The following is a 25,857-nucleotide window of genomic DNA, read 5'->3' as shown; positions in this document are numbered from 1 at the left end:
GATGGATGAAATTTCCCAACAATTGAATCAATAAACCAAAGTATCAATATAATTATATACATTTCATACACAATTATCTGTTAGACATAATGATCATGTGAAAAACGATCAGATGTATGTAATATCTCATTGTACTACAAATAAACAATCAACAAGTAGTACAAATGCAAGAAAAATCTGAAAAAATAAATATAAACATCTAACAAACTACAAAATTTAAAAAAAAAAAAAATTCTTGCAACAATCTTTATTAGTAAGCTTCTCTTACCTTTAATGATAAAGTATTATATCTGTAATTAACAGAAATAATTCAGCATTATCTATTTTGTTAGTTTACATTTGATATAACAGAAACATTAACATTAACAAAAATATTCCTCATTGATTTTTGACCAGGGAGTGTATATTAGAGGGAGAAGTCACTTGTCATAATCTATGTAGGATACTGCCGTTGCTATTTGGCTGTTTGTTAGCCAATTTTCTCAAATAGCTCAGTTGAAAACAGGGTAACTTCGCTAAGGGTATTTGTGAAAACCCTGCTGGATGGATTTTGATGACTGATGTCCCTAATTAAAATAGAAGATTTAGACAAATAAGCAAAAAAAATCACTTTTTTAAAGGTTCACAAAGTATGATTTGCAATTGAATGTTAAAATGAAATTATATAAAATGAAAGAGAAAACTCTGCTGGATTGTACATTACATAGATTATTTTAGGAGTGACCAGTCCCTGTTACATAAAGTCAATGAATAGACTACTCAATTTTAATACTCCAGAATTCAGCATCTGTCTTGAAACTCTTCCTTGAGAAATTCTGTAAAATTTTTTAATGATTTTAACAAATGGAGATAAATTAAATCAGATAACTATGCTTCCATACTTGATTACGATTGTACTTTGAATAGTTGGCGGTTCTTATGTCACGTTTAGAGGACAGTCATCATGGTTTTCGACTTTTGAGAATACGGCTAATTACCGAAAAGGTTGAAGGGGATCAGCTGACAAAACTAACAGTTCTCGGTCATGATCATGTGATTTCCTTGATCTTATGCATGTAGCCTGACATCAGTGCAAATATCCTGATACTCATATGAGACTTTGTTGCAGTGATTTAGGTTAAGGACATGAAATTGATGAGAATATCCGACAGCTGTAATCTTTGCGACCGATATTCGGATACTTGTACATTAAGGCCTACTATTGTACAGCTGTGATATTTTGTTCTAATACTTGCTAATAACCAGGATTTCAATATACTTTGGAAGTAACAGGGTAAGATAACACTGTTTGATGTTTTTATGCGTCCTGGACTGACAGTTACCATGTCTGTGATTGTGCCATGATGTTGGTACAGTACCTGAACCGAACCGTGCAATAAAAATTGCAATTTGTCATTTATCACCAATCAGTTTCCGGTCAGTCATCGATCCGTCAAACCGATCCATTTAACTGGTGATTGCATCACGTGACCAAAGAGTGGTCAGTGTGTTTTACGGTTTTTGTTGTTTTCTTCATTAATTTCATTAATTTCACACATATTTACACAATGTAATAGATTTAAACATCAATTTATACTTTTATTTTTCGTTTCTTTAATTTAAAAGAGATCTTACGTCATTTTACATAACAAAACTGCGATCAGATCGGTCATTGGTCATGGATCCGTCAGCGATCAATCAGTCAATGGTCAGCGATCCATCAAATCATTGCGTGGATCGGTTCAAGAACTGTAGATAGTGATGTGTGGATAGAGATATGCTTGAATCTTACTGTTGCATATATGTGATAAAGTCATTCTTTCAAACTGGAGATTTTATTTTTCATCTGGAGATTTGGTTTGAAAACTGGAAGTCTTTTATCAGCGTTTTTTTTTTTCGCTGCATAACAAGTCAAATATGTGTGAACCTTATGGAAAACCTTGTATTAAGTCTGTTTCCATGAGGAAAAATGCTGAATACTCTATTTGAATAGTTGGAAAGACCTTTTTGATGGAGCAACACTTGGACATTTTAATAATTTTATTTATCATTGACAATATTTACATAACAAGAACAGCATAAATATAAATGTCTTTATATTTAAAAGTGTCATTATTACTACATTTGTATATATCTACTATTAATTGAATAATTTTCATTTAAAAATTGTCACTACACACAATTGCTACTATTGCATAAATATGCATCAAAATGATTTCATTCCAAATAGTCATTACTGGCTTGGCACCACTTTAACTTTGACTTCCACACAGCATTGAATTTGGAACAGTACTTTGCTTTCTTGGCAGGAGGTGCTGAAGATGAATTATTACGTTTCAGCATGTTGACGATTGATGATCGTGAGAGTGCTCGAAATAGAAAAATTCACTTAGTTTCGACTTGGATAAAAAAAAATAAGCCATACTTAGAGTCAATTTCATTTTCAGTGAATGCATAAATCGTCAATTACGCTTGAGCCACTAAAACTTTGGATAATTGTCAATCATCTCCTGTTGTTATATAATCATCACACCTTTTAAGTAACATCACGTCGATAACCACTAAAGCTCTAAATTACTGTTTATGACCCTAATTAACGGTAATCAACATGTTCACCTGTCTACCCGAGATCAACCGGAAATAATGTTAATCGATCCTCTCAGGTGTTTTCATTCAGTAAATAAAATAAATGGCGTCCAAAATTTGTTAACGGTATAATGTTCGGAAAGCAATAGATTTTCTGTTGCAACAGTAGAGCGGTAGGAAGGTTCTAATTCTGGTAGAATTTAACTACCGCCGGTAGGTTCACATGTATGCTGTTGACCAATAAAAGGAGTTATTAAAATGTTTCACACATGTATGTATAATTTTTACCTTGTCCTGAGGTCAGAAATCTGGGCTTGAAGCCTCTAAGACCCTTCTCAAATTTATCTTTTGGACTTCCTGTCCATATATATCTGGCATGAATTTTATTTTGAGGTTATTTCAGTATTTATTGAGGTTGTTCTTGAAGGCGTTTTTTGACTTGCTTTCTACTATGGTTATTGGCAAATTGTTCCATGTATCCACTATTCGATGTGAGAAACTATATTTCCTTATATTAGTCCTAGTATACTTCTTGTATATGTTGAAACTATGCCCTCTGGTTGTTGTTGGTGTAGTTTGAATTAGACTTTTGCTGTCGAGTTTGTCAATGTTATTTACTATCCTATATGTTTCCACATCTGATCTTAACCTACAGTATTGAAGTGATGGCAAACCTACATGTAGATACTTAAGTCTCTCACTGTAACTCAAATGTTGTATGTTTTTTAATACTTTTGTTGCCCTTCTTGGGATGTTTTCAATTTTGATAGCTTCTTTTTTATAAAGACTGACCATACATTGCTCCATATTTTAAATGAGAATGAACAATACTTTTATAGAGGTTGAGAAACATTTCCTTGTCCATATATGTGAAGCTTGTTTTAATCATCCCTATTCGCTGGTTTGCTTCCTTAGTTGATTCGTTAATATGTTGATGAAACTTAAACTTTTTCGTCAACAATGATTCCCAGGTCTTTTTCTTCTTCGGACTTGGATATTACCTCTTCTTCCATTGTGTACTCTATATTGGTTGGAGGGCCAAAGTGTACATGTATGTAATTGCATTTTGTTGGGTTAAATTTTAATAGCCAGTCATTGGACCATTTCACCAGTCTATCAATATCCCTTTGTAAAGTTTTACCTTCTTCAGCATTGTTAACTACTGCATACAATTTGGTGTTGTCTTCGAAAAGCTCTGCCATATTTTTGACTACCTCTGGTAGGTCATTTATATAGAAGGAAAACAGGATTGGTCCCAGATCACTTCCATGAGGTATACTGCTGGTGACTTGTGACCATTCTGAGTAGCTTCCATTTAGGACTACTTTTTGTTTTCTGTTTGATAATTTTTTTTTATCAACCCTAATAGATTCCCAGTAATACCATAACTTTCTAACTTTTTTATGACCTGTTTATGTGGCACTGTGTCAAAAACCTTTTGAAAGTCCAAAAAAATTGTATCTATTGCATGTGAGCTGTCTAGTTTATCTGTCCAGTCCTCAAATACCTCTATTAATTGGGTAATGCAAGACCTTCCCTTCCTATAGCCATGTTGATGGTCTGTAAAGAGATTGTTACTCTCCATGTGTTCCATTAGTTCGTCTTTCACAAATTTTCCATGGTTTTACAGATTACAGAGGTCAAACTTATTGGAGGGTAGTTTGATACTGTAGTTTTGGAGCCCTTTTTGTGGATAGGAGACACATTAGCCATTCTCCAACTTGTGGGTATTTTCATAGTTACTAATGATGTGGCAGATATTAGGTTGAGGGGTTCTGCTAGACTCTTAGCTGTCTCTTTTAGCCTAGGGTGGGTGTAATTGGTCAGGTCTTGGAGATTTGGATTCTTTCAGTCTTTTTAGGTGTTCTTGGATTTTATCCTCATTGAATATTATGCTGTCGATTTTCTGGACAGTTGGGGAATGGTGGAATCATTTGATATGCATCTACATTTTTCTGGTCAGTTCTATTGGGGAATGGTGGAATCACTTGATCTGGATCTTCATTTATAAATACAATTTTGAAGTAGCTTTTAAGAAGTTTTGCCTTCTCTTGGACATTGGTATGTAGTTCTCCATTATCATCAACAGTACCCGGAATGTTTTCTTTTGTTTTTGTTTTAGATTGGATATATATTTTTTTTTAAAAATCTTACTCTTGTCCTTCATTTTAGTTGCAATGGAATGCTCATAGTCATATTTTGCGCTTTTCACTAGGTTGTTTGATATTCTCTCAGCGGATTCATATTTATTTTTATTTTGAGAATTTCTCCAATATTTAAATTTTTGTGTGACCTTTGTAACTTCCTTGTGATACATGATATGTTTATTGTTACTTATTATATGACTGCTATAAATTCTACTTTTACACAGTTTAGAAGTTTGTTTTACCCTTGTCCATCTATCTTTGCAACTTCTTGTCTCCATTATTTTATAATTTGACACAAGCTTATAACCATGGTCACAAGAAAGAGATGTACATGTATAATTTTGTCTATGCATTTGAAAGCATATTATGCAGTTACAGTAACCATGATTATGGAAAATCAGCTGCATCCTATATGCACCCACACTTATTACTTCCTTTCATATATACATTTGTGTGACACTATGATGAAATAGTTTTATCTTTGAAAATTGAAAGTCTACAGGCATAAATTCATGTTGGGCATCACCCCCTAAAGGAATGTTCCCCAAAACCATATTTTCATATAATTCAGGTAAAAAGAAGAAATAATTTGAGAAGGATGTATTGTATACAAGCATTTCATGATTCATAAAAATAATGAAAATATTTACTATTTTATTGTGTACCAGTATGTGTGGGTCCTAAATTTTGACATAGGAAGAACCTTAAATGAATGCAAGCAAGGCAGAAAATGTGCCATCTTGGATATCACATTTAACATGTACTAATAGTGCAGGAAATAGTGGGAAATAAGATACTAAGACCAAAATTTTCATAAAATCATCCAGAATGAATAACTGAACATGAATATGTTTAATTTAGTATTTAGCATGGCCAACATGTTATTCCTTGTAATAGGGAAATATACCTCTGTGCAGTATTATCTAGCCCTTTAAAATTCAAATTATTGCACTAAATTGATATTACATCTATGTATAAAGAAAACGTCTATGCATCATTTATGTCAGATTCCATTTTAAGCAATGACCATCTTTAAGTGGATACTAGCTTCCAGCTAAACATAGAGGTTACATATTGTAATCCGTGAATTTTTTGTGACAGTTTTATTTTCGCTATTTTTGTAATAAGAGCTGAAGCACAAAAATTAAACTTAAAGAATATTTTTTTCGATGAGCATAATACTATGATTCGGGGAAAGATGGCAAATTTAAAAATGCACGAAAGTAGATTGATCACAGAAATCATGAAGAAAAGACAGTGCAATAATTTTTCTGGTTTACAGTATATACATTTAAGTAGTATCACATTTTAAAATGTCTACATAATGTATAATTAGAAAGAATATAGCAAACACTATTTTATTGAATTACTTACTTACTTACTTACTACCCTTTACGCCACTGGCATGTAGGGCAGTTGCTGTTTCCGTAACATATCTTTTTTTTACAAGTTAGGGTTGTTAGCCCTAAGCTTAACCCTCATAACTTGGAGGACCAGTAGATTTTCTGTAGGGGGATCCTTCCCTTAGATGGATGCATCACCATACTGACGAGTACCATCTATACGGATTTTCTGTCTTGGTTTTCTCCCATAGCCTTTGACTGTCCAAAGCTTTCTACAAGGCAGTAGTGTGATGCTATTTAACCCATAGCTGGATCAAGGTTGATGAGTGCTAGGGCGTATCCACACGCCGATGGGCCTACACACTGCATCTCTAGGGTCCTTGATACTCCGAGATCCTCTACAGTTTAACTAGGATTCTAGACTCTAGTTACCGTGTGCTGTCGCGAGGAGGCACTGTAGAGGTCTTAGACTGGTAGAGGCTTTGTACTGACAAGAAAGACTTACGCACTCGGCTTTCTTTTTCACCTACAAGTAGGCTAGTCAGCGGCAGTAGTAGAGTCTTTGACTCCCCCTGCACTAGGCGCATATCCAATCCCTGTGATAATAATCACTAGCACACATTGTATTGAATTACCACCTACAAATTGTACATGAAGAAGTAAATTTACAGGAAAATTTTCTAAGTGAATTATTACAAGTGTTTCCTTCACAAAAGCATACTTAAATTGCAAGAACTTTCATAACATTGTAGTACATAGTATACATAATATATGTAATCAATTATGACAGTAAGTGGATTTAAAAAAAAAAAAAAATTAAAAGATACATGTTCCTGATTTTATAATATGTATTGCATTTGTTGGTTGTTGATACATGTACAAGTATGCATTACTTAACTTTGAGTTGCGTATTAAATTACTATAAGATATTACAGTAATTTTATGTGTACTACTTCCAGAGTCTGAAAGACAGAATAGAGAATGGAGGACAGCAAAAGATCAGTCATTAAGTTTCTTATTTTGGTAGCTATAGTAACAGTTCTCCTCTGGTTTAATTCAGCACTGATATCCTACGTTAGAACACTCTTATCCTGTCCACAGAGCAATAAAACCAATACTTCATCAACTCAGCAGAAAATCAGACAATCAACTCACAGGAAACAATTTATTATATTTGAAAAAATAGAAGTTAAAGATATTATGTATGTAGAAAATGATTGGGAGGTAAAAGAACATGTAGATAGTGAACTAAGTCCTCAGTGTAGTAACATAAAGAACGAAGACAAATTTGACTGTGACCCTGTTGGAGGGATATCACAGGCTAATTGTGAAAGTCGTGGATGTTGTTGGAAGCCGGTTTTACGGAAATCAGTGAACAAGTCTGTTGAATTGTTTCCTCCACTAGGTGTGCCTTGGTGTTACTACCCCAAGAAATTCAAAGGGTACCAGGTGGATAAGGTATATAACACAGACCTAGGATTCAATGCTGATCTCTCAAGGAATACACAGTCCCCATATCCTGAGACTGTTATGGACATAAGAGTTGAGGTCAGATATGAAACAGAGTCCAGACTTAGGATCAAGGTATGGTCATAATATTTGGAAAACTCTAAATTTAATTTTCCAAATAATTACTAGTATAAACATTTTAAAGAGTCTCTGGAATAAAAATAGTTTAATTTTCCTGCTTTTTGTACTATTATTCTCATATTTTTATCAGAAATAACAAATTATTTTCAAATTGACCTGTAACTATGATAAAACTTGAGTACATGATAAGTGTAGCATGATTGAGTACATGTACATAGGGATAGAACTGAAAGTTGAGTAGTCTTCAAATAGGGCTGTAATATATATCTACATGTACCTCACAATATGATATGTATCATGATATAAGCGTGAAGGTACGATTCATTTTGATATGATACACAATAGCATGTTGTCCTATATATTTTGTTCAATTTGGAATAAAAAAATTTTTCAACAGATTTAAAAATGATGAATTTTGTTAAGCAAGGTTTCATTCTTAGAGTCTAGAAACTTTGATCTTAACAAAATTTAGTGGATTTTTCCTCACAAGAGATATCCTTCTTTACTGTTTGCATAGTAATATCAACAATTGTTCGGGATAGAAAGTTGTATTTGGACCTGTATTGTATCATATTGAAAACTCAGTCAAATGTGTCGTATCGTATCAGACCAAAAGTATTGTGATACATTGATATCACGATGAATCGTTTCATCCTTATTTTCAAATACTGTGACTGTCCTCGTAAAGAAAAAAATCACTGAATATTTTTAGTCAGAGATACACTCCATGTATGTATATGATTTCTCTTCTCTTTTGTATAAAAAAATCCTTATAAATAATTTTCTACATAAAGTTGTGTATTGGTTTTTACATTTAATATTCAATCTACATTGAGTCTTTCATTTGTATTCAAATTTGATCAATTTCAGATTTATGATCCCAAGACGGCAAGATATGAAGTACCATTAAATACGCCTGTAGTTACCAAGGCAACAAACAAATCAATGTATACAGTTAATGTCAGTAAAGCATCAGAACAGTTCACATTTTCTGTAATCAGGAAAAACAACTCAGTTCAGATGTAGGTAAAAATATTCAAGGGTTACTTTTGGTGTGGTATTTCCCAAACAATTGATGATATTACTTACTAAATCTGAAAAGATAGAAATAAAGGGAACCAAAAAATAAGCATTATAAAAAAAAATTGTAAACCAAATAGTTAATAAGTACCAAGTATGCTAAATGAAGAGTAGTCTGAGAAAACACCAAAACAAGATACTTGTATGAAACATATATACATGTATTTTTTTTTAAAATGTTAATTGATATTGTCTTTAATATCTATTGATAACCATATGAACTGTAATGAAAACAGCTAGAACTATTAATCAGATATGTCTCTATTATTATATGTTTTGTCTTCTTGTGAGTTTATTGCCACAAATATACCATAATACCGTTTTTTCATTAATCTTCAGTGAAATCACATATTTTTGGCTTTTACACAACTGTTTGATAGTTTTGAATATGTAAGTGATTTTACTTACCTTGTAAGAAACTTATAGATTTAAATGATTGGTTTGCAGATTAAATACAACAGGAGCCTCACCACTGACTTTCTGTAATCAGTTTATAGAGTTATCAAGTTTTCTGCCCTCTAACTACCTTTATGGTTTAGGGGAACATCGATCTCGTTTGTTACACAACATGAACTGGACAAGATTGACCATGTGGAACAAAGATAACCCTCCTCATGTAAGTCCATAAAGGTTTACATACAACTTTTTTAATTGAAGTTGATCATTTTCAGGAATTGAAATGTATGACCATTCTGTCATCAAAAACAGCCTTAAGTGTATCCAGAAGACTAGACTCATTTCTTTAATCTGTATTCTCCTTTTAGTTGCCTAATTGTTCTCACACTTTCTGCTAACAGCAACCTCACATAATTGATCAAGTATCATTCAAAAAACTTATGTTTAGAGTCCATACGTGGACTTTAAAAGACTGATTTCATCCAATGCAATGAGTTTTTACTGGAATTTAAATAGTAATTCTTGAAGATAGTAAAAGTAGTTTCATTGGGATCATACCTTTTGTTTTCTATCATTTTAGGAAAAGTCAAATTTATATGGAATGCATCCATTTTATTTGATGATGGAGAATGATGGGAAAAGTCATGGAGTATTTTTATTAAACAGTAATGCTATGGGTAGGTTCATTAAACTCAACACAAGTAAGGTTTTTTACAGGTTGTACTAAATGTGTATGCACATATGTAAATACTTCATGAACGATATTTACAAGAGAAATTACACTTTACTACAGTGGAGATTGATACATTCTAGTATCCCTAAAAAGGCAAGGATGAAATGATAATTAAAGTTACAAAATACACATGCTTAGATTAGTTAGCATGCCTGTATACTCATGTTTCCACTTTCATCAAGATTTTTCTGCTTAAGTTTATTAGAACATAATATTATTATGAATAGGTTACAATAATACATTAACTTATTGACCTGTCATTAACAATCCAGAGTAAACCAGATTCCTTCTGAAGTCCCTTCATATCAATTTCAATACATTTTGAACCTATATAAACTTAACACCTACCTATACAAAACATATCCTTCAGTACCAAAGTTCATGCATTTCCAAGTCAAATTGAAGTACAATTTTGCCAGTTCTTTACTTTGAGTTATACACTTAAGCAATATTCTGTGTAATTATTTCAGATGTGATACTTCAGCCATCACCTGCTATAACATGGAGAACTATTGGTGGAATCATTGACCTTTATGTATTCATGGGACCTACTCCAGCAGAGGTCATAGAGCAATATACAGAGGTCATAGGTCGATCTTTCATGCCACCATACTGGAGTTTAGGTTTCCATCTGTGTAGATGGGGATATAAAACTGTTAATGAAACTCTTGGGGTTGTAGACAGACTGAGAGCTGCAGGAATACCACAGGTTGGTACCCGGCAGTCATTCTTTAAAAACATATTGCTTTCACACAAAAGTTTTACAATTAATTGGAACATTTTGATCACAATTGCAGAAGAGCAATAAGACTTAATCATTAGCAGGAGTGGAAGCAAAAAAATATTTCATATGGTAAATATCAACAAAATAATCTCATTTCAAAATTTGATGAATCATCTCTATGTACATATTGCAAATTATTATCTGCAGAAGTTCTTTATTATACAGGGTGATCTGAACTATTTGATTAAATTTAGGCCTCTTCAGGTTTATGGTTTGATTCATATCTATATAATTTAATTTTAGAAGTACATGTAATATGCTTTTTGATTGGATCAAAAATTATGTCTATCATCTCATAAACCAGATTTTGTAATAAGACTGTGATGTAATCAACCCCTTTTTAATGAATTTTATCGTTAAATTTTAATGCTTAAGTGATTCATAAGGAATAACTGTCTATTTTATATCTGTCTATTTGAAATAACCTCAGTGTTTGTGGTGCACAGATCTGTCTGATCATAGACAGAAAAAATATAAGTCATTCTTTTACTTTTCAAAAATGAATATCACTAGAAGAAAACTCATGTACTACAAATAAATCTGAAAAGAAAAGCTAGTGTATCCCATTGAGATTAAAATGAAAAAAAAATGCACCTTTTAGATTTTATCTACAGTAATACACTACATACTGTATTAAAGGAACAGGCCCTGGTAAGAATCTGAGTTTATATTGTATAATTCTCTGTGTTCAGGATGTACAGTGGAATGACTTAGATTATATGGATAAAAAGAAAGATTTTACCTATGGTTCAGACTTTGGAGATATGCCAGGAATGGTGAAGACATTACATGATAGAGGCATGAAATATGTTATGATTGTGGTAAGATGCCTGTTATACCCGTGCCTTTTTGTCTAGAGATCATTTAGTTTACTGCTTTCTGCAATTCTGTGTCATAAATTTTCGTTTACTAAAATTTGGGAACCGTCTGTGGAATATTTTGAAATTTGTTTTTAAGCTAAAGAATTGTTTGTGCAGTGTCATATCAGTGTAGCAATTATTTCTTGTTTCAAATTAGGGGTAGTGGTATTGAAGCTTTTTTTGTGCAATTGACAGATATTGCTAGTTTTTTCACACCTTATTGCCAAGGAAATGATTTTAGTAGTTTTTTTCTTCCTCTTCATTTTTTATGATTTTGTGAACTAGTCTTTCAATAAAAGAAGTTGGTTATAGTAGTTGTACACTTCAGTCTTTAAAACTTCTATCAGCTGGTGCTGGGACTAAGTTTATGATAGCTAATTGTTGGCAATGGAAGATTCCATTTCTCAAATTCTTTATTTTTTTTAGTTTACTGTGTTAATAAGTTTTGTTTTGTTATATACTTGTACCATAATACTGATATAACTTTGTAGGACCCAGGAATAAGTAACCAGTCACCTGGACAGTATGAACCGTACGATATGGGAATGGAAATGGATATATTTATCAAAGACAGTCAAGGCAAACCACTGATTGGAAAGGTCAGTGTGTATAATTAAAGTTCATATCTGGACTCAGATTTACCAGCATATGAAACCCGTACTAAATTAAGTTATTTTAATAAATATGAAATTTAAATAGATATTCTTTTCTCAACCATTTCTAAAATTTTCAGTATCTTGAGTATGTACTCATTTTTCAAATGAGTAGTATTGATCATGTAAGATATTAGTATAAAACATGAATGTCAAACATATTAATTTGTTTAACTTTAACAGGTGTGGCCAGGTGATGTTGTATTTCCTGATTTCACCAATAATCAAAGCTACCAGTATTGGTATCAGATGGTAAAAAACTTCCATGACAAAGTACCTTTTGATGGCATGTGGATTGTAAGTAATTACTGTAAACCAACTAATTGTATGAGTGATTTGTTTTCACTTATTTCTCTGTCAGGAAAAGATTGTTAAAATAAATTGCTGCAAATACTTCCCTTTATTATTGAATACATGTAACACACAATGTAAGTAATGAAACTATATAGTAGCAAAGTTAAATTTATTCTGAAACACAAAAATAAGTATCTGTTAAAATTGGTAAGTTATGAATGTGCTAAAGTTAATTGTATATTAAATTTAAACTATTAGTAGTCATGAATTCATATTGGATAAGGGTAACACAGTAAGCTTTCCTGAGGCCCTCATACACATGGAGACAGAAACTATGTATACATAAGTCTGTTTACAAACATAACAATTTGGTACAAAATAAAAAGCTTTGCAGAGTGTAGCATGATACGAATGCAGTTGTTGAACCATGAACAGTTTGGGCAAGTGTGAACACAATATTATTTTTTGATACACTTAAGCATAACGATTATGATTAATTATGGGCGTAACAACTGGTTTGGACACAATATAGGACAAAACTAGATATTCAAAAAATCAAAATCTGACCAAAAATTAAAGTCAATTTTTTTATGTGTGTCTCTTTTGACCCCTTATAACTCCAAATTTGTAGAGATATCTGAAATCTAATTGAAAAATATGGCAGGAATTTTAATAAGGATATTAAAATGAATACCAACCTTCCTTTTGTTGTTTGTAACCTTGTTATGAGATTTTATGAAGATCATCCAACTAATACTCAAGGAATCATATGAAATCCAAGTGTCTACAGACAACAACACATACTACATATATTGTTTAAAATGATACAAGTTATAATTGAATTTCTATGGCAAACTAATTGCATGCAGCAACTTAAGATTTTTATTCCATTTTCAATTCCAAAATGAGTCCATTATTATCAGTAATATTCTCCCTTTAGTTGCTAGGAAGGAAATTTTTCAGAGTGTATGTTACAAAGTATCAGTCAATATGTTACTTGTATACTTTCAGGATATGAATGAGATTTCCAACTTTGTGGCAGGATCTGTTGACAGCTGTCCTAAGAATTCTATAGAGAACCCTCCTTATCTTCCAGGTATTTATTGACAGTTTAACCCTCAACCATAGATATTTTTTCAGCAGGTTTATGTTCTTGATAGCAACTATTATCTATGTATGAATTATTTGTATGATCCTTTATTAAGCCAGGCTCACATAACTGGGCAATTTGGTGTCTCTCGGGAAAAAAAAGTCACTCCTCCATTTTTCTCAAGTAGATTTAGGCCTGATTAAGACTACATATATTTAGTTAGAGGTGTGTTGTTTTCAGAAACTACATATATAAACATTTGTATTTTTTTTATTATTTATGAGCATTATATAACAAAGTTTAGTGTTTGGCTACTCTATTCAGACTTATTTTTTGCTATGTCAATTTACAAATACCTGAGTAGGTAAATTAAAATAAAACAGACCTGCCAAATGCTTGGAAATCTACTGTTGTAAATTATTATGTTGTTTGTTATTCTGTATTTTGATTGTTATTTGTAGATGTAGCTGGTGGTAGTTTGAGATTTTCTACAATATGTGCATCTTCTAAACAGAATGTATCTATAGCATATAATGTACATAATCTCTATGGATATGGGGAAAGTGCTGCTTCCTTCATGTGAGTCTTTATATAGCATGTCATATTTTGTTTCTTCTGAATTTTAAATAAGTTTTCACTGTTATTGAGCAACATTATTCATTTTGTATATAAACCTAACTTGGTACTTTAGCCATGCTCTCTAACTACAGTACTATTTCAGTGGTATTCCAATACACTAAAGGTGTGCATGTAAAATAATAATGGCTTTACCTTTTGTAGACTTTGATTGTGTTGATCTTTGTTAAAAAATTGTTGATCTAAGAAAAAACAAATTCTTGTTATTTTAGTTTTGTTTTATGGTGTTTTTGTATTAGAATTAAGAATTGTTGTAGGTTAGATTATTTGGTATAAATGACTGGGTTGGTCCATGCTCAATACAATTGAAAACAGTCCTTAAAACTGTTTGGGTCCAGTTAGAGTGTTTCCTTACATGCAGACAAACATTGTACAAAAAACTTCCTAAAATTCCTCAGTGTTTCTTGAGTTATGGTATGACTTTTAACTGAGGGACTCTCTAAAGGGCTAACAGTTTATTGTGATATGTCTATCAGAAGACAATTATTTCTTATCCTTGTAAAAAAATAAATAATAAAATTGCAAATGATGAAAGATTGACACAGAAAATTAAAAGATAGGGCTAGTGTTAATTCTAAAGGAGATAACAATTTAAATGTATGAATTTTTTTTCATGTAAGATTTAGTTGAACTAGCCTGAAATAGGAAATGATACTAGAAAGGATTGTTTACCACTGTAAGGTAGTATTTAGGGTTATTTTATTGCTTTTTTTCAGAGCTCTTATCAATACCAGGAACAAGAGACCATTTGTCATCTCAAGGTCAACTTATTCAGGTCAAGGTTATTATGGAGGTCATTGGTCTGGTGATAACTTTGCGACATATTATGACATGGCCATGTCTATACCTGGTAAGATATATATAAAAAAAAAAGATTAATGTTAAAATTAGAACCCAATACATGATTTGAAAACATAAACATTTTTTTTTATTTAGAAGATAAAGATAAAAGACTTAAGTTATTTGCAAACTTATTTAAGATATAAAAATAACTGTGACCCTCTTTTTACAATTATAAGAGTGTTTGTTTTAAAATGCTGTTCCAGTTCTTCAATACTTTATTTCTTTAGAAATAATCGTTTACAGGTTACAGACCACCAATTCAACCAATGAGCATTTGGAACGTACGCAAAAATAGTCCTACGCAGAAATTACCCCTGTTCCTCATAGTGCTGTGAAAAAAGTTCTCATCTTATTTAAAAAATTTAAACAGTTTCTGAAAGGAAAGACATTTCTGTACATTTTATAGGTGCATTTTGCTTCTTGTGATGTGAAGCCTAATCTCCATAATGATTTTTAAATATACCCCTATCTTGTGAAAACACTGGGATTTCCCATGCTATTTATAGACCCTTCACTTCAGGTGACCAGTACTGCACTGCAAGTCTGCTAACCCCACATGCCATTCTGAGGATTGTGAGCTGACATATGTAGAATCATGCTGATATATAGTCCTCTGCAGGTTAAAGTTAAGGTAAAGTCCAGAGAAGCCATTGAATATTGTGAAATTAGCATAGCAGCCTATGGGAAGTGGAATTAGTGGTTTTTAGCCTTAAGCTGAAGCCATGGCAAAATGAAAAGTTTCTTGAAATAGCTTTAAACTACTTGAAGATCTTGTTAACTTTGCCATGAGAGGAATACACTACAAAAATCCTTCAAAATATGCATTTTTTTAAGTTATAGGTCCAAATTATGGAAAATTGGTCTTTTTGGCTGATTTTTATGTCCTATCTTGTAAAAAGTGTAGAAAATTTAGTAAAAATATCAAATATTAAACTTTGAGGGTTATATTTACCTAAATATGGTGGTAATAAGCACTTGAAATCAAGTTTTGTGTAGATTTGAGCAAAAATTAGGTTAGAAATGAGGAAAAACTCACTTTCATTACTGCGGTTAAGGCCATATAAGCATTCCCCTATGGCAACATGGAAAATCCATTATTGAGTACTTTTTTTGCTTTCAGTGCCCTTTACTGGTCATGTTTTAATGTGAAAACACTGTATTTACAAATTTAAAGCCAAATATATCACCTTTTGTGAAAATTTAAAGATTAGGATTTTTGACATGTGATCAAGAAAAAGGGGGAGGCATGTCAGAAATAAATTTTTAAAAACAGACCAATTTCTCAGAAAATGATTACTTTTAAAACTATTTCTTCATTAATATTGTTAAAAAACAAGTTGTGATTGATATTTTTTATTTGAAAAGTCAGAAAAAGTTCTTTGCAAATATTTAATGCATTTAAGTATGGTAGAATATTGTCACTTTTTTGCTCGCACAACTTGGTTACCCTATATTTAAAAATCAAATATTTAAAAAAGTGCTTGTCACATTTCGCTGAAACTTTGCAAATGCATTCAGTATGTGTGTAGGAAGATACCTGTATAGTTATTTATTTTTTCTAAGACAAAAAGTGACTCTTTAGATTACAGACCACCAATTCAACCAATGAGCATTTGGAACGTACGCAAAAATAGTCCTACGCAGAAATTACCCCTGTTCCTCATAGTGCTGTGAAAAAAAGTTCTCATCTTATTTAAAAAATTTAAACAGTTTCTGAAAGGAAAGACATTTCTGTACATTTTATAGGTGCATTTTGCTTCTTGTGATGTGAAGCCTAATCTCCATAATGATTTTTAAATATACCCCTATCTTGTGAAAACACTGGGATTTCCCATGCTATTTATAGACCCTTCACTTCAGGTGACCAGTACTGCACTGCAAGTCTGCTAACCCCACATGCCATTCTGAGGATTGTGAGCTGACATATGTAGAATCATGCTGATATATAGTCCTCTGCAGGTTAAAGTTAAGGTAAAGTCCAGAGAAGCCATTGAATATTGTGAAATTAGCATAGCAGCCTATGGGAAGTGGAATTAGTGGTTTTTAGCCTTACACAAAGAGTTTTAAAACATTAACAAAACTAAATGTGTAATATCCTGGATATTGAATTATGGAAGAAAGCTGATTCTGCTGGTTGTATCCTTTAGTACACTATGTCTGTATCAGTCAGTCTGTATCGGATTTATGAACTCAATTTTTGAACATCTTTTTCTTTTTTAATCATCAACTTCAAAATCTTGACATAGATTTTTTTTTTCAAATGTCAATATGTTTTTCAACTTACAGAGATGTTATCCTTCAATATGTTTGGTATATCAATGGTTGGGGCTGATATTTGTGGCTTCCAGTTAGACACAACAGAAGAACTGTGTCAGAGATGGTACCAACTTGGAGCCTTCTATCCATTCTCAAGAAGTCATAACTCTAAAGGTCTTAAAGTAAGTAGAAATACATTGAAGGGATGGTCAACTTTAAATAAACATATGATATGTGGTAGAGATGTAAGTTTCTCCAGTATATTTTCAACCCCATAACAGTCTTGAATAGTTTGTTTTTTCATATTTGGATGCTGCATATGGTTGTTTCCTGTTTATTTTTTAAGACCCAAATTTGAAAGCATTATTGACCTTTATTGCTACTTACCACAGTTAAAATTGTGAAATATTACAGGGCTATTTGTATTCACAAAATGTTTTCTACTTGAAATTCAAATTATTCAAATATATTTTAGTTATCTTTGATTCCAAGGTCAATAACATGATTGAAACCAGAAGTTTTTAAAATTCTTTGATTATTGATATCAAACTAAGAAGATGGATTACTGTGATATTTTTCTGTAACAAATTTTAAAAATAAAATTTTATCGAACAAATGAGTCTTTAGCAGAATAATAATTATTGTTTTGACAAAAAAAAAAACTTTATGACCAGGAAGGTAACTCTGGTTCAAGGAAAGAACTGTTCTGAAAATACTGAAAATAACATAATCAACAATGCTTTCATTGTGTAGATACTTTTCGTCCTTTCTAGTATGTATGCATTTCACTTTGCAAAGAAGGAAACCGTGTCAGATATGATATGAAAAAGATATTTTAATATTAGTTATAGTTAAATGTGTCCGACTTGAGTAATTTTTATCATTTTTCCAGGCTCAGGATCCAACAGCCTTCAGTGAGAGGTTGGCCCAATCCACAAAGACAGCCTATATGATCAGATATTCCCTCTTGCCCTACCTATATACCCTGTTCCATAAAAGTCACATGATGGGCTTCACTGTGGTCAGACCATTGTTCTTTGAGTAAGTTGGGATAGAAGGAATATAGTATCTATGAAAATCATTTCTTACAGGTTATACAATGAATGATGTTTCATCCTTTCTAAAACTGCCAAAAGATATACAGTACAAAGCCAGCACTCCACAGTATTGTAGAACTGCCTAATTTTGGTCTTGTAATCTGATGCTTTGTAACATTTATCACTTTAAAAAATTGTCAAGCATCTGTAAATCTATATATCTAGAAATAGCTCAAGCCAAGGCCTTCAGGATGCAGTAAAAATTTTCTGGAAAAAAATTACCCACAGCATATAGGGTTACCATAGAAACCATGCAAAAATATGCGAAAATTTGCAAAAAAGTTCATAAAATCAGGTTTGAAAATATCAAATTTCCCGCAAAATATCTGAAATTTTTATTTCAATCCCTGAAACTGTTCAAACTTTTCCCTTCAAAAACCCCTTCCTCATATGGGCATCGCCGGTTAGATTTTGAGCTATTTCACTTTGTAATCCACTTATTAAATTCAGCATGGTAAAAAATTGACTTACATTCACTTTCACAATGAAGTCAAATTGTCACTGAAAAAAAGCCCCTTCAACATTGAATATATATAAAACATTGCAAAATACTTTTAAAAGTCCCCTTTTTTCAGAAAATGTTTTATCAACAATAGATTCTTCATTTTTAATCACTATAGCAACTACCGGTTTCCATTTATGTCATTTTTCATCCAAAGCCAAAAGTGCGAAACTAAACTAAACTGTGGAGTGCTGGCAAATGTACACATATATATATATATATATATTTATAGTTTATTTAAGGCACTGAAGAAGGTCATTTGTTGACTGAAAATTTTGCCCATTATATACTTTATTATAGTGTGTTAACATCTTTATCGGTATCGTTGTACACATATATATATATATATATATATATATATATATATAAACTGTGGAGTGCTGGCAAATGTACACATATATATATATATATATATATATTTAAGTTTATTTAAGGCACTGAAGAAGGTCATTTGTTGACTGAAAATTTTGCCCATTATATACTTTATTATAGTGTGTTAACATCTTTATCGGTATCGTTGTACAATCCTTTAGACTTATATATATATAGATATAGATATAGATATTAAATATAACAATATACAGTCACTTATAAATAAAAGAAATAATTTACTTTAGTTGCAACTGTTTATAAGTTTATTTATTTTGCAGATTCCCGACTGATAAGAATACATACAGTATAGATACCCAGTTCCTGTGGGGCAGTAATTTCATGATTACACCTGCTCTTGTCAAAGTAAGTTGGTAAAACATGCCGTACACAGTGTATGTATATTGGCTTCTAAGATAGACTTGTGCTAAGTCTGTTAGAAATACTAAGTGCAAGAAATAAACTGCCTGTTTGAACCATATATCTATCTTTAGTATATCATTCACATGGAGTTGAAGCAACTACCAAATTAAGAAAACATTAATCAGCTTGAAGTGTGTACTATTTGAAGATTTAGTAGTACATCATCAGGTAACATTAACACAAACTGTTTTATAGGGTGCTACAACAGTGAGAGCCTACTTTCCAGTAGGTATATGGTATGACTGGTATACAGGCAAGGCTATACAGAGTTCTGGTTTTACTGTAGAGTTACCTGCCCCTGCTGACAAAATTAATCTTCACACTAGAGGAGGTTCTATCCTACCAGTACAGGATCCAGCATTAACTACCATGGAAACGTTAGATATTTACATGATTATTTATAGACTAGTACCTATATTTTCAGTGGATTAAATTTTACAGCTTGCTGATATAAAAAAAGAGAGATGGTTGCTCAAAAGAATCAGTTTTTATCAAAAGATCTGTTACACTGTATACTCTTCTTAGGAACAGTTTTGTCATGGCCTGATAAATTATTGTCCCATGCAACACAGGGCTGATAAATAAAATGGTTGTGCGATGCAACACAGCTTGATTTTTTTTCAATACCTCAATTGGTTTAGTAGATGAAGGATATTTGAAGGATAGTCTTGTTAACTTGTTATACTTCTGACAACTTCATTACAAAACCTTTCTCTTTATATCAATAAATCATTTATTTTACAGGTGTATTACTTTATATATTCTAATTCATAAAGACAGTGCGTAAGGCATGTCCTTTATATGTAGGAAGTCTGAAATTAAAATGGATCAAAATTGTTCAGTATGAAATGACTTATGAAATTCAGCAGTGATTGTTTGAACTTTTAATGCAGATGAGGGGTAGGTGTTTCAGGTAGTCTTACATAATCCTTGTTGGACAAGACATCACTCACAATCACATCAACAACAATGTTGTCATTTGAGAACAAACACCTGCATTGTTCATAGGCAAAACCTTATATCTTCTTGTTTGTTTTATAGAAGCTTAGCATTAATCATAGCAATGGTCTATATGTATATTGGTTGCATCATCTTTCTACAAAAATGTCATAATTCATGTTGTAACATAAATACCAGATAACGCATTTCTTACTTATGTTTTTATTATCTGGTTCTTTACAGTCGTAAGAATAAATTCTCCTTAGTTGTATCACTGGATGAGAAAGGTTCAGCAGAAGGAGATATATTTTGGGATGATGGTGACACTATAGGTATGTGTTTTCTGTAATTACTGTATTAATATTCATTTTCATAGATGCTAATTTCCGAAACTGTTAATTTGTCTTTTTATTAAATATTGAAAGTTAGTGCATTTGTAAAATGATTTTTCCAATATGGCATCATCAAACAGTATATGCCGGTACAGCCCCACCTTTTGCACCTGCGCACTGTCTTTTCTTTCGCTGTCGCTTGGAGATGAAACACTCATTTAAAAACGTTTACAGGATGATTTAACGGCTGAGAGGTTATCTAATTGAAATCAATTATATAAATACACACATTTAACACACACGATGATATAAATATACAAACTTCCATGCAGGGGAGGTTAAACGGAACAGCTGTTATTTTTGCTACACCTAGGGAAATTGTTTTCCCAAAAGTTACAGTATTTGTCATAATAGAAAAGAAATAATTCCTTCTGGGGTTAGATTTGTACTAATTTTAACATGAGTTTGGCATTTATATTCTTATTGAAATCCTCGCTGTAGCTCAGTGTTAAATAATCGGATATAAATGCTGTACTCATGTTAAAATGTTTAAATCTACCCCCTCCACAATTATTTCTTAAATCTATTATGACGTCTTCATATCGTCAAACAGGATATGTTAGTACAACCCCATCTTTAGCACTTGCACACTGTCTCTTTTTCTTTCGCTGTTGCTTCGAGACAAAACATTCATTTTATCATCGGTTTGGCATTTATATTCTCATTTAACACCTCCCTGTCTCTCGGTGTTAAATAATTGAATATAAATGCCATACCCATGTTAAAATGAATACAAATGTACCCCCTCCACGAATTATTTCTTAAAGTTAACCATACGGTCCAAATATTAATAAATGATCTAATGATGTTCTAATATGATATGATTGCAATGTAAAAATTATAATCTTCTGCATGTTTCAAGTCATCATTTTATGTATTTAGTAGGCTCATTAAATCATCAGTTATAGATAATTTGACAGTTCAGTATTAAAAATGAAAACACCTGAAATAGGTAGTCCAAGGATAGTTTAAATATGTAAAAACATATGGTGCAATAGATATCCCATGGTTTGAATTCAAGGACTGCTAGGCAATTTGGAAAATAAACTTTGTATAAATTTATTCTTTACCGTAATAGTTCTCCTTCCATCATAGTTAATTGACTTGTATATTTCCAGGTACACACACACTGGGAAAGTTCAACATGTTGTTCTTCCATTCATCAAATGTAAGTAGAATTTTCTGTATAATAAGTACATGTACTTTGCAAAAATCATGGAGCTGCTTATAGTGTTTGTACCAGGCTTGCTCTCTCAACCATAAAATCACTGTTAACTTTTACATTAAATATAAAGTAAGATGGAGCTGGTTACTTTGTTTGTATCCCGCATGCTTTCTCAGCCATAAAATAAATATTAGCTTTTACATTAAATCTAAAGAAAGATGGAGTTAGTTGTTTTTAGTGTACCAGGCATGCTTCCTCAACCATATTATTTAAGTTACAGATACAGGAAGGCTGAGCTTTATAATACAAGGAATTTACATTTTTTAAAGCAACAACTTAGATATAAAATTTAATTGGTAAAAAATAAGCTGTTAAAGGCTCTCCAAGGTGGTAGCAGATTCACTTCGTTTATCTAGCCTCATGAATAGACAGGAGATTCAGTATCTCTACCAGGTCTACCCCATTGCTTATTACAGGGGTTAACTGTGTGCTAGCAATATTTTTTTTTTGATTTTTTGGTTGAAGTAGCTTAAAACCTAAAGATTGAGCAGCCTTAGGATGTTCACTCTTATCTGTTACAATGGTAGATGTTTTATTTTACTGTACCAGGAAAGATTTATGTTAGCTGGTAGTTTCCTTGCATAAATCGGACGTGTATCTCTTTAAAACATTTGGATAAGTTATAGATAGACTTTTTATGGTGACAGAATTGTGTGCATCTGTATGTTTAGACGAATTACCAATTCCTTAATATCTATGTTCTGCTGAGAAAATTAATTGGAGGTTGGTATACAGATTTTTAGCCTGTTTATTCCTGGCTTGATTTTCAAACTTGACTGTCTTTACTCTGTTTTCCCTTTTGAATGGTGGAGACATGATTTGCTTCTACTGTTTTAAATCTATTTTGGGTTATGTTATGTTTTTTTTTTGTTTTGTTTTGTTTTTTTTTATATCAAGTAACTCTGATTTTGCCTATTGTCTCTTTTCTATTATAAAATTATCTGGTGAAAGGATCTCTTAAATTATTTTTAAACTTACCAATTATATGTATAAAATAACATCAGTTATGAAAGGCTATGATAAAAACTGAAATCAAAAATAAAAGTTCAAATATTTGTTAATTGCAGAATACTGTGACATCAGAAGCAATGCATGTTGGGTATACAGATGTACCGATGACATTGAGGTCAGTTGTAGTGTTTGGGGTTCAGCAAAGACCTACCACGATAAAGGTTAATGGTAAAGTTGTTTCATCGATGACTTATGATCAGAATGTTAAGGTAAGATTCTCTGAAAGATGGTAATGTTTAGAATATCAGTAGAAGTAGAGGCAAGTGGTTTAGACTTCTGAACGTTATAAGAGTTGTGGTGAAAATGGCCTTAAGACAATACCTACAAAGTCAAATATCTGATACAATTACTGTGTAAGAGGATGCTGTCCAGCCTTCATTGTGGAATGTGACTCACATTTAACATCAAGCTCTTGTCGACCTCCTGTATAAAAAATTGGAAACTGATTGGACTATTTTAAAAATAGTTATTCCCCTTGCTATTAATGTTTTGGGAGGTTTTTAGGATCATCCCCTTTGTCTGTCAGTTTGTCTGTCCACATTTCTTGTAAGGGCAACCCCTCCTAAACCTCTCAAGGGATATTGATGAAATTTTAGCGGAAGGTTAGGCATCATATGTAGATGTGCATGAAGGAATATAGTTACTGTCAATGGACTCCAAAGGGAGATAATCCAACTTTTACATGTTAAAACCTTGTAAGCACAACATCCAAGGGATTTTGATGAATTTTCATAGGAAGGTGGGCAATATATGTTGATATGCATGAAGGAATTTAGCTACTGTTAGGAGACTGCAAAGAGAGAAAGTTGAATGTACTGGTTACACATTCAACTTCATTTGAAGTGGGGTATTCTCTCACAGCTTACTCACAGTACTTCTAGCTGTTTAAAGGATTTTATTAACAGAATAATACATATGTATCTTTCAAAGGTTTAACAGCACAGCTATAATTTGTGATTTTCTTCATATTTTCAGGTGCTCAGAGTGCAGGGTTTTACAGCTGACCTGAAGAAATCTTTTAGTATGGTTTGGATGTAGACAATTCTATACAAATCTATAAATCCATGTTCAAGGATGTGTTCCTATCTGTGATAACTTTAAGTATATTATTAACCATGCATTATTTGTTTGTATAATGGTGCCAAAGAGAGGGATATTTCAATTTCTTTATGGAAAAATTCCTTATTGGAAATGTTATGATATGAATACAATTTTATTCAATAATATTTTCAATTTCGTTCTGTTTAGAGTTCTAGGCTCAGTTAACTATGCATTATTTGTTTGCATAATGGTGCCAAAGAGGGGGATATTTCAATTTCTTTATGGAAAAATTGCTTATTGGAAATGTTATGATATGAATACAATTATATTCAATAATATTTTCAACTTCGTTCTGTTCAGAGTTCTAGGCTCAGTTGTTCAAAAGATTTATCTAATGGATAAATCTAGTACAATCTATACAAGTTATCCAGTGGATAAAGTTTTGTACAGCTGGGTCCAGAAGAGCAAGTAAAAAGTGTAAGTTTTAAAGTTGAAATATATACATAAAGCTATTAATCTATGTCAAGTATATAAGATAAATTATTCTATGTTGAAATAGCTGTATGAAGCAGTGAGCCATTTATATTTTCACTTGCACTATACTAATTATGTCATAAACTTTGCTGTTGTACTATGTCCACCTCTGTTGATTTATGCTGATCTCAATGAAATAAATGTTTATTTTTACTATTGGTCCTATTTTATGTGGTTAGTTGTATTCTAAATCTATTGAGAGTTCATTTACATTGTTACATAGCAACTAAGTACTAAGTGTTTCAAAGCTAGTCTACCATAACATAATTGGCATTTATCTCATAATCCAACACCAGTATAAAATCAGGCTAAGTCATATGCTGAGGTGTTAACTGCTTTAAAGATCAAGCAATGATTTGTGTAGTTAATTGAATGTAATTGGTTTAGTTTTTTTACAGTGTAAGAAAATTTAGACATGATATTAAAAGAGAAATTCAGTTTTATTTTATAAGTCATTGTCACTTGTTAATTTGCCTGTTTTTATATTTTTCACTAATGTTTTTTATGGAATGAAAGTGTTACTAAACTTTTACATTTGTTTATTTATAGAAATGGTGCTATTTGAGGTTTGCTTAATAAGATGTAATGAGTTGACTAAATTTTAATTTGTGTAAGATTACTGTGTTTACACATTATTATTCAAGATCTCCATGAACCCTGAAGAATCTGAAAACCTGTCTAAATCAGAAGCTGAATCTTCTGAAAACCTGTATAAACCAGACACTTTAAGTCCCTTTATATTAGTTTTAATGTATATTAACTTGGGTAAATAAACACATGTATAAACCAAACAAACTCTACAGTGAGTCAGGTTTATAAAGGTTTTCATGTATTCCATTTGAACTCTAGATTGGGTCAGGTTTATAAAGGTTTTTATGTATTCCATTTGAACTCTACATTGGGTCAGGTTTATAAAGGTTTTTGTGCATTCCATTTGATTGTTTGACCATTCCATGTTGTATGATAGAGATGTTTGTTTCCATTGTTTTCTGACTGTTTTATATGATTGTGCAATGACTTATTTTTACTTTAAAAAATACAATATTGGATAATT

At 31.8% G+C, this 25,857-nt stretch overlaps 1 protein-coding gene across 2 annotated transcripts; it reads left to right on the top strand.

Annotated features, from left to right (window-relative positions):
• Positions 1-988: 988 nt before the first annotated feature.
• On the top strand, positions 989-25,857 carry LOC148618723 (lysosomal alpha-glucosidase-like). 2 transcript variants are annotated; one of them, XM_088577901.1, is made up of 20 exons: positions 989-1,273; positions 7,015-7,639; positions 8,516-8,667; positions 9,173-9,341; positions 9,702-9,798; positions 10,325-10,563; positions 11,331-11,459; positions 11,990-12,097; positions 12,335-12,448; positions 13,457-13,541; positions 13,997-14,114; positions 14,888-15,021; positions 17,301-17,452; positions 18,163-18,311; positions 19,520-19,604; positions 19,857-20,038; positions 20,844-20,932; positions 22,111-22,160; positions 23,285-23,437; positions 24,204-25,857. In XM_088577901.1, the coding sequence occupies exons 2-20, from the start codon at positions 7,037-7,039 to the stop codon at positions 24,264-24,266; spliced, it is 2,871 nt and encodes a 956-aa protein (XP_088434027.1). In that variant the 5' UTR covers positions 989-1,273; positions 7,015-7,036; the 3' UTR covers positions 24,267-25,857. The 2 variants fall into 2 exon arrangements, with proteins under 2 accessions (XP_088434027.1, XP_088434028.1); XM_088577902.1 differs by having other exon boundaries at positions 1,015-1,480.

The sequence above is a fragment of the Perna viridis genome, chromosome 4 (genome assembly GCF_037379345.1).
Source record: "Perna viridis isolate PV_CMFRI_1.1 ecotype Kerala chromosome 4, ASM3737934v1, whole genome shotgun sequence".
Lineage (NCBI taxonomy): Eukaryota > Metazoa > Mollusca > Bivalvia > Mytilida > Mytilidae > Perna > Perna viridis.
The sequence above is the reverse complement of the archived record's forward strand: the minus strand, read 5'-3'. Positions and strand labels throughout refer to the sequence as shown.

Bases quoted from the DNA above. Each gene is read 5' to 3' on its own strand.
- LOC148618723 (XM_088577901.1), top strand. From the start codon at position 7,037: ATGGAGGACAGCAAAAGATCAGTCATTAAGTTTCTTATTTTGGTAGCT. The intron at 10,564-11,330 runs GTTGGTACCCGG...CTCTGTGTTCAG, and splicing joins GAGCTGCAGGAATACCACAG to GATGTACAGTGGAATGACTT. The intron at 13,542-13,996 runs GTATTTATTGAC...TGTTATTTGTAG, and splicing joins GAACCCTCCTTATCTTCCAG to ATGTAGCTGGTGGTAGTTTG.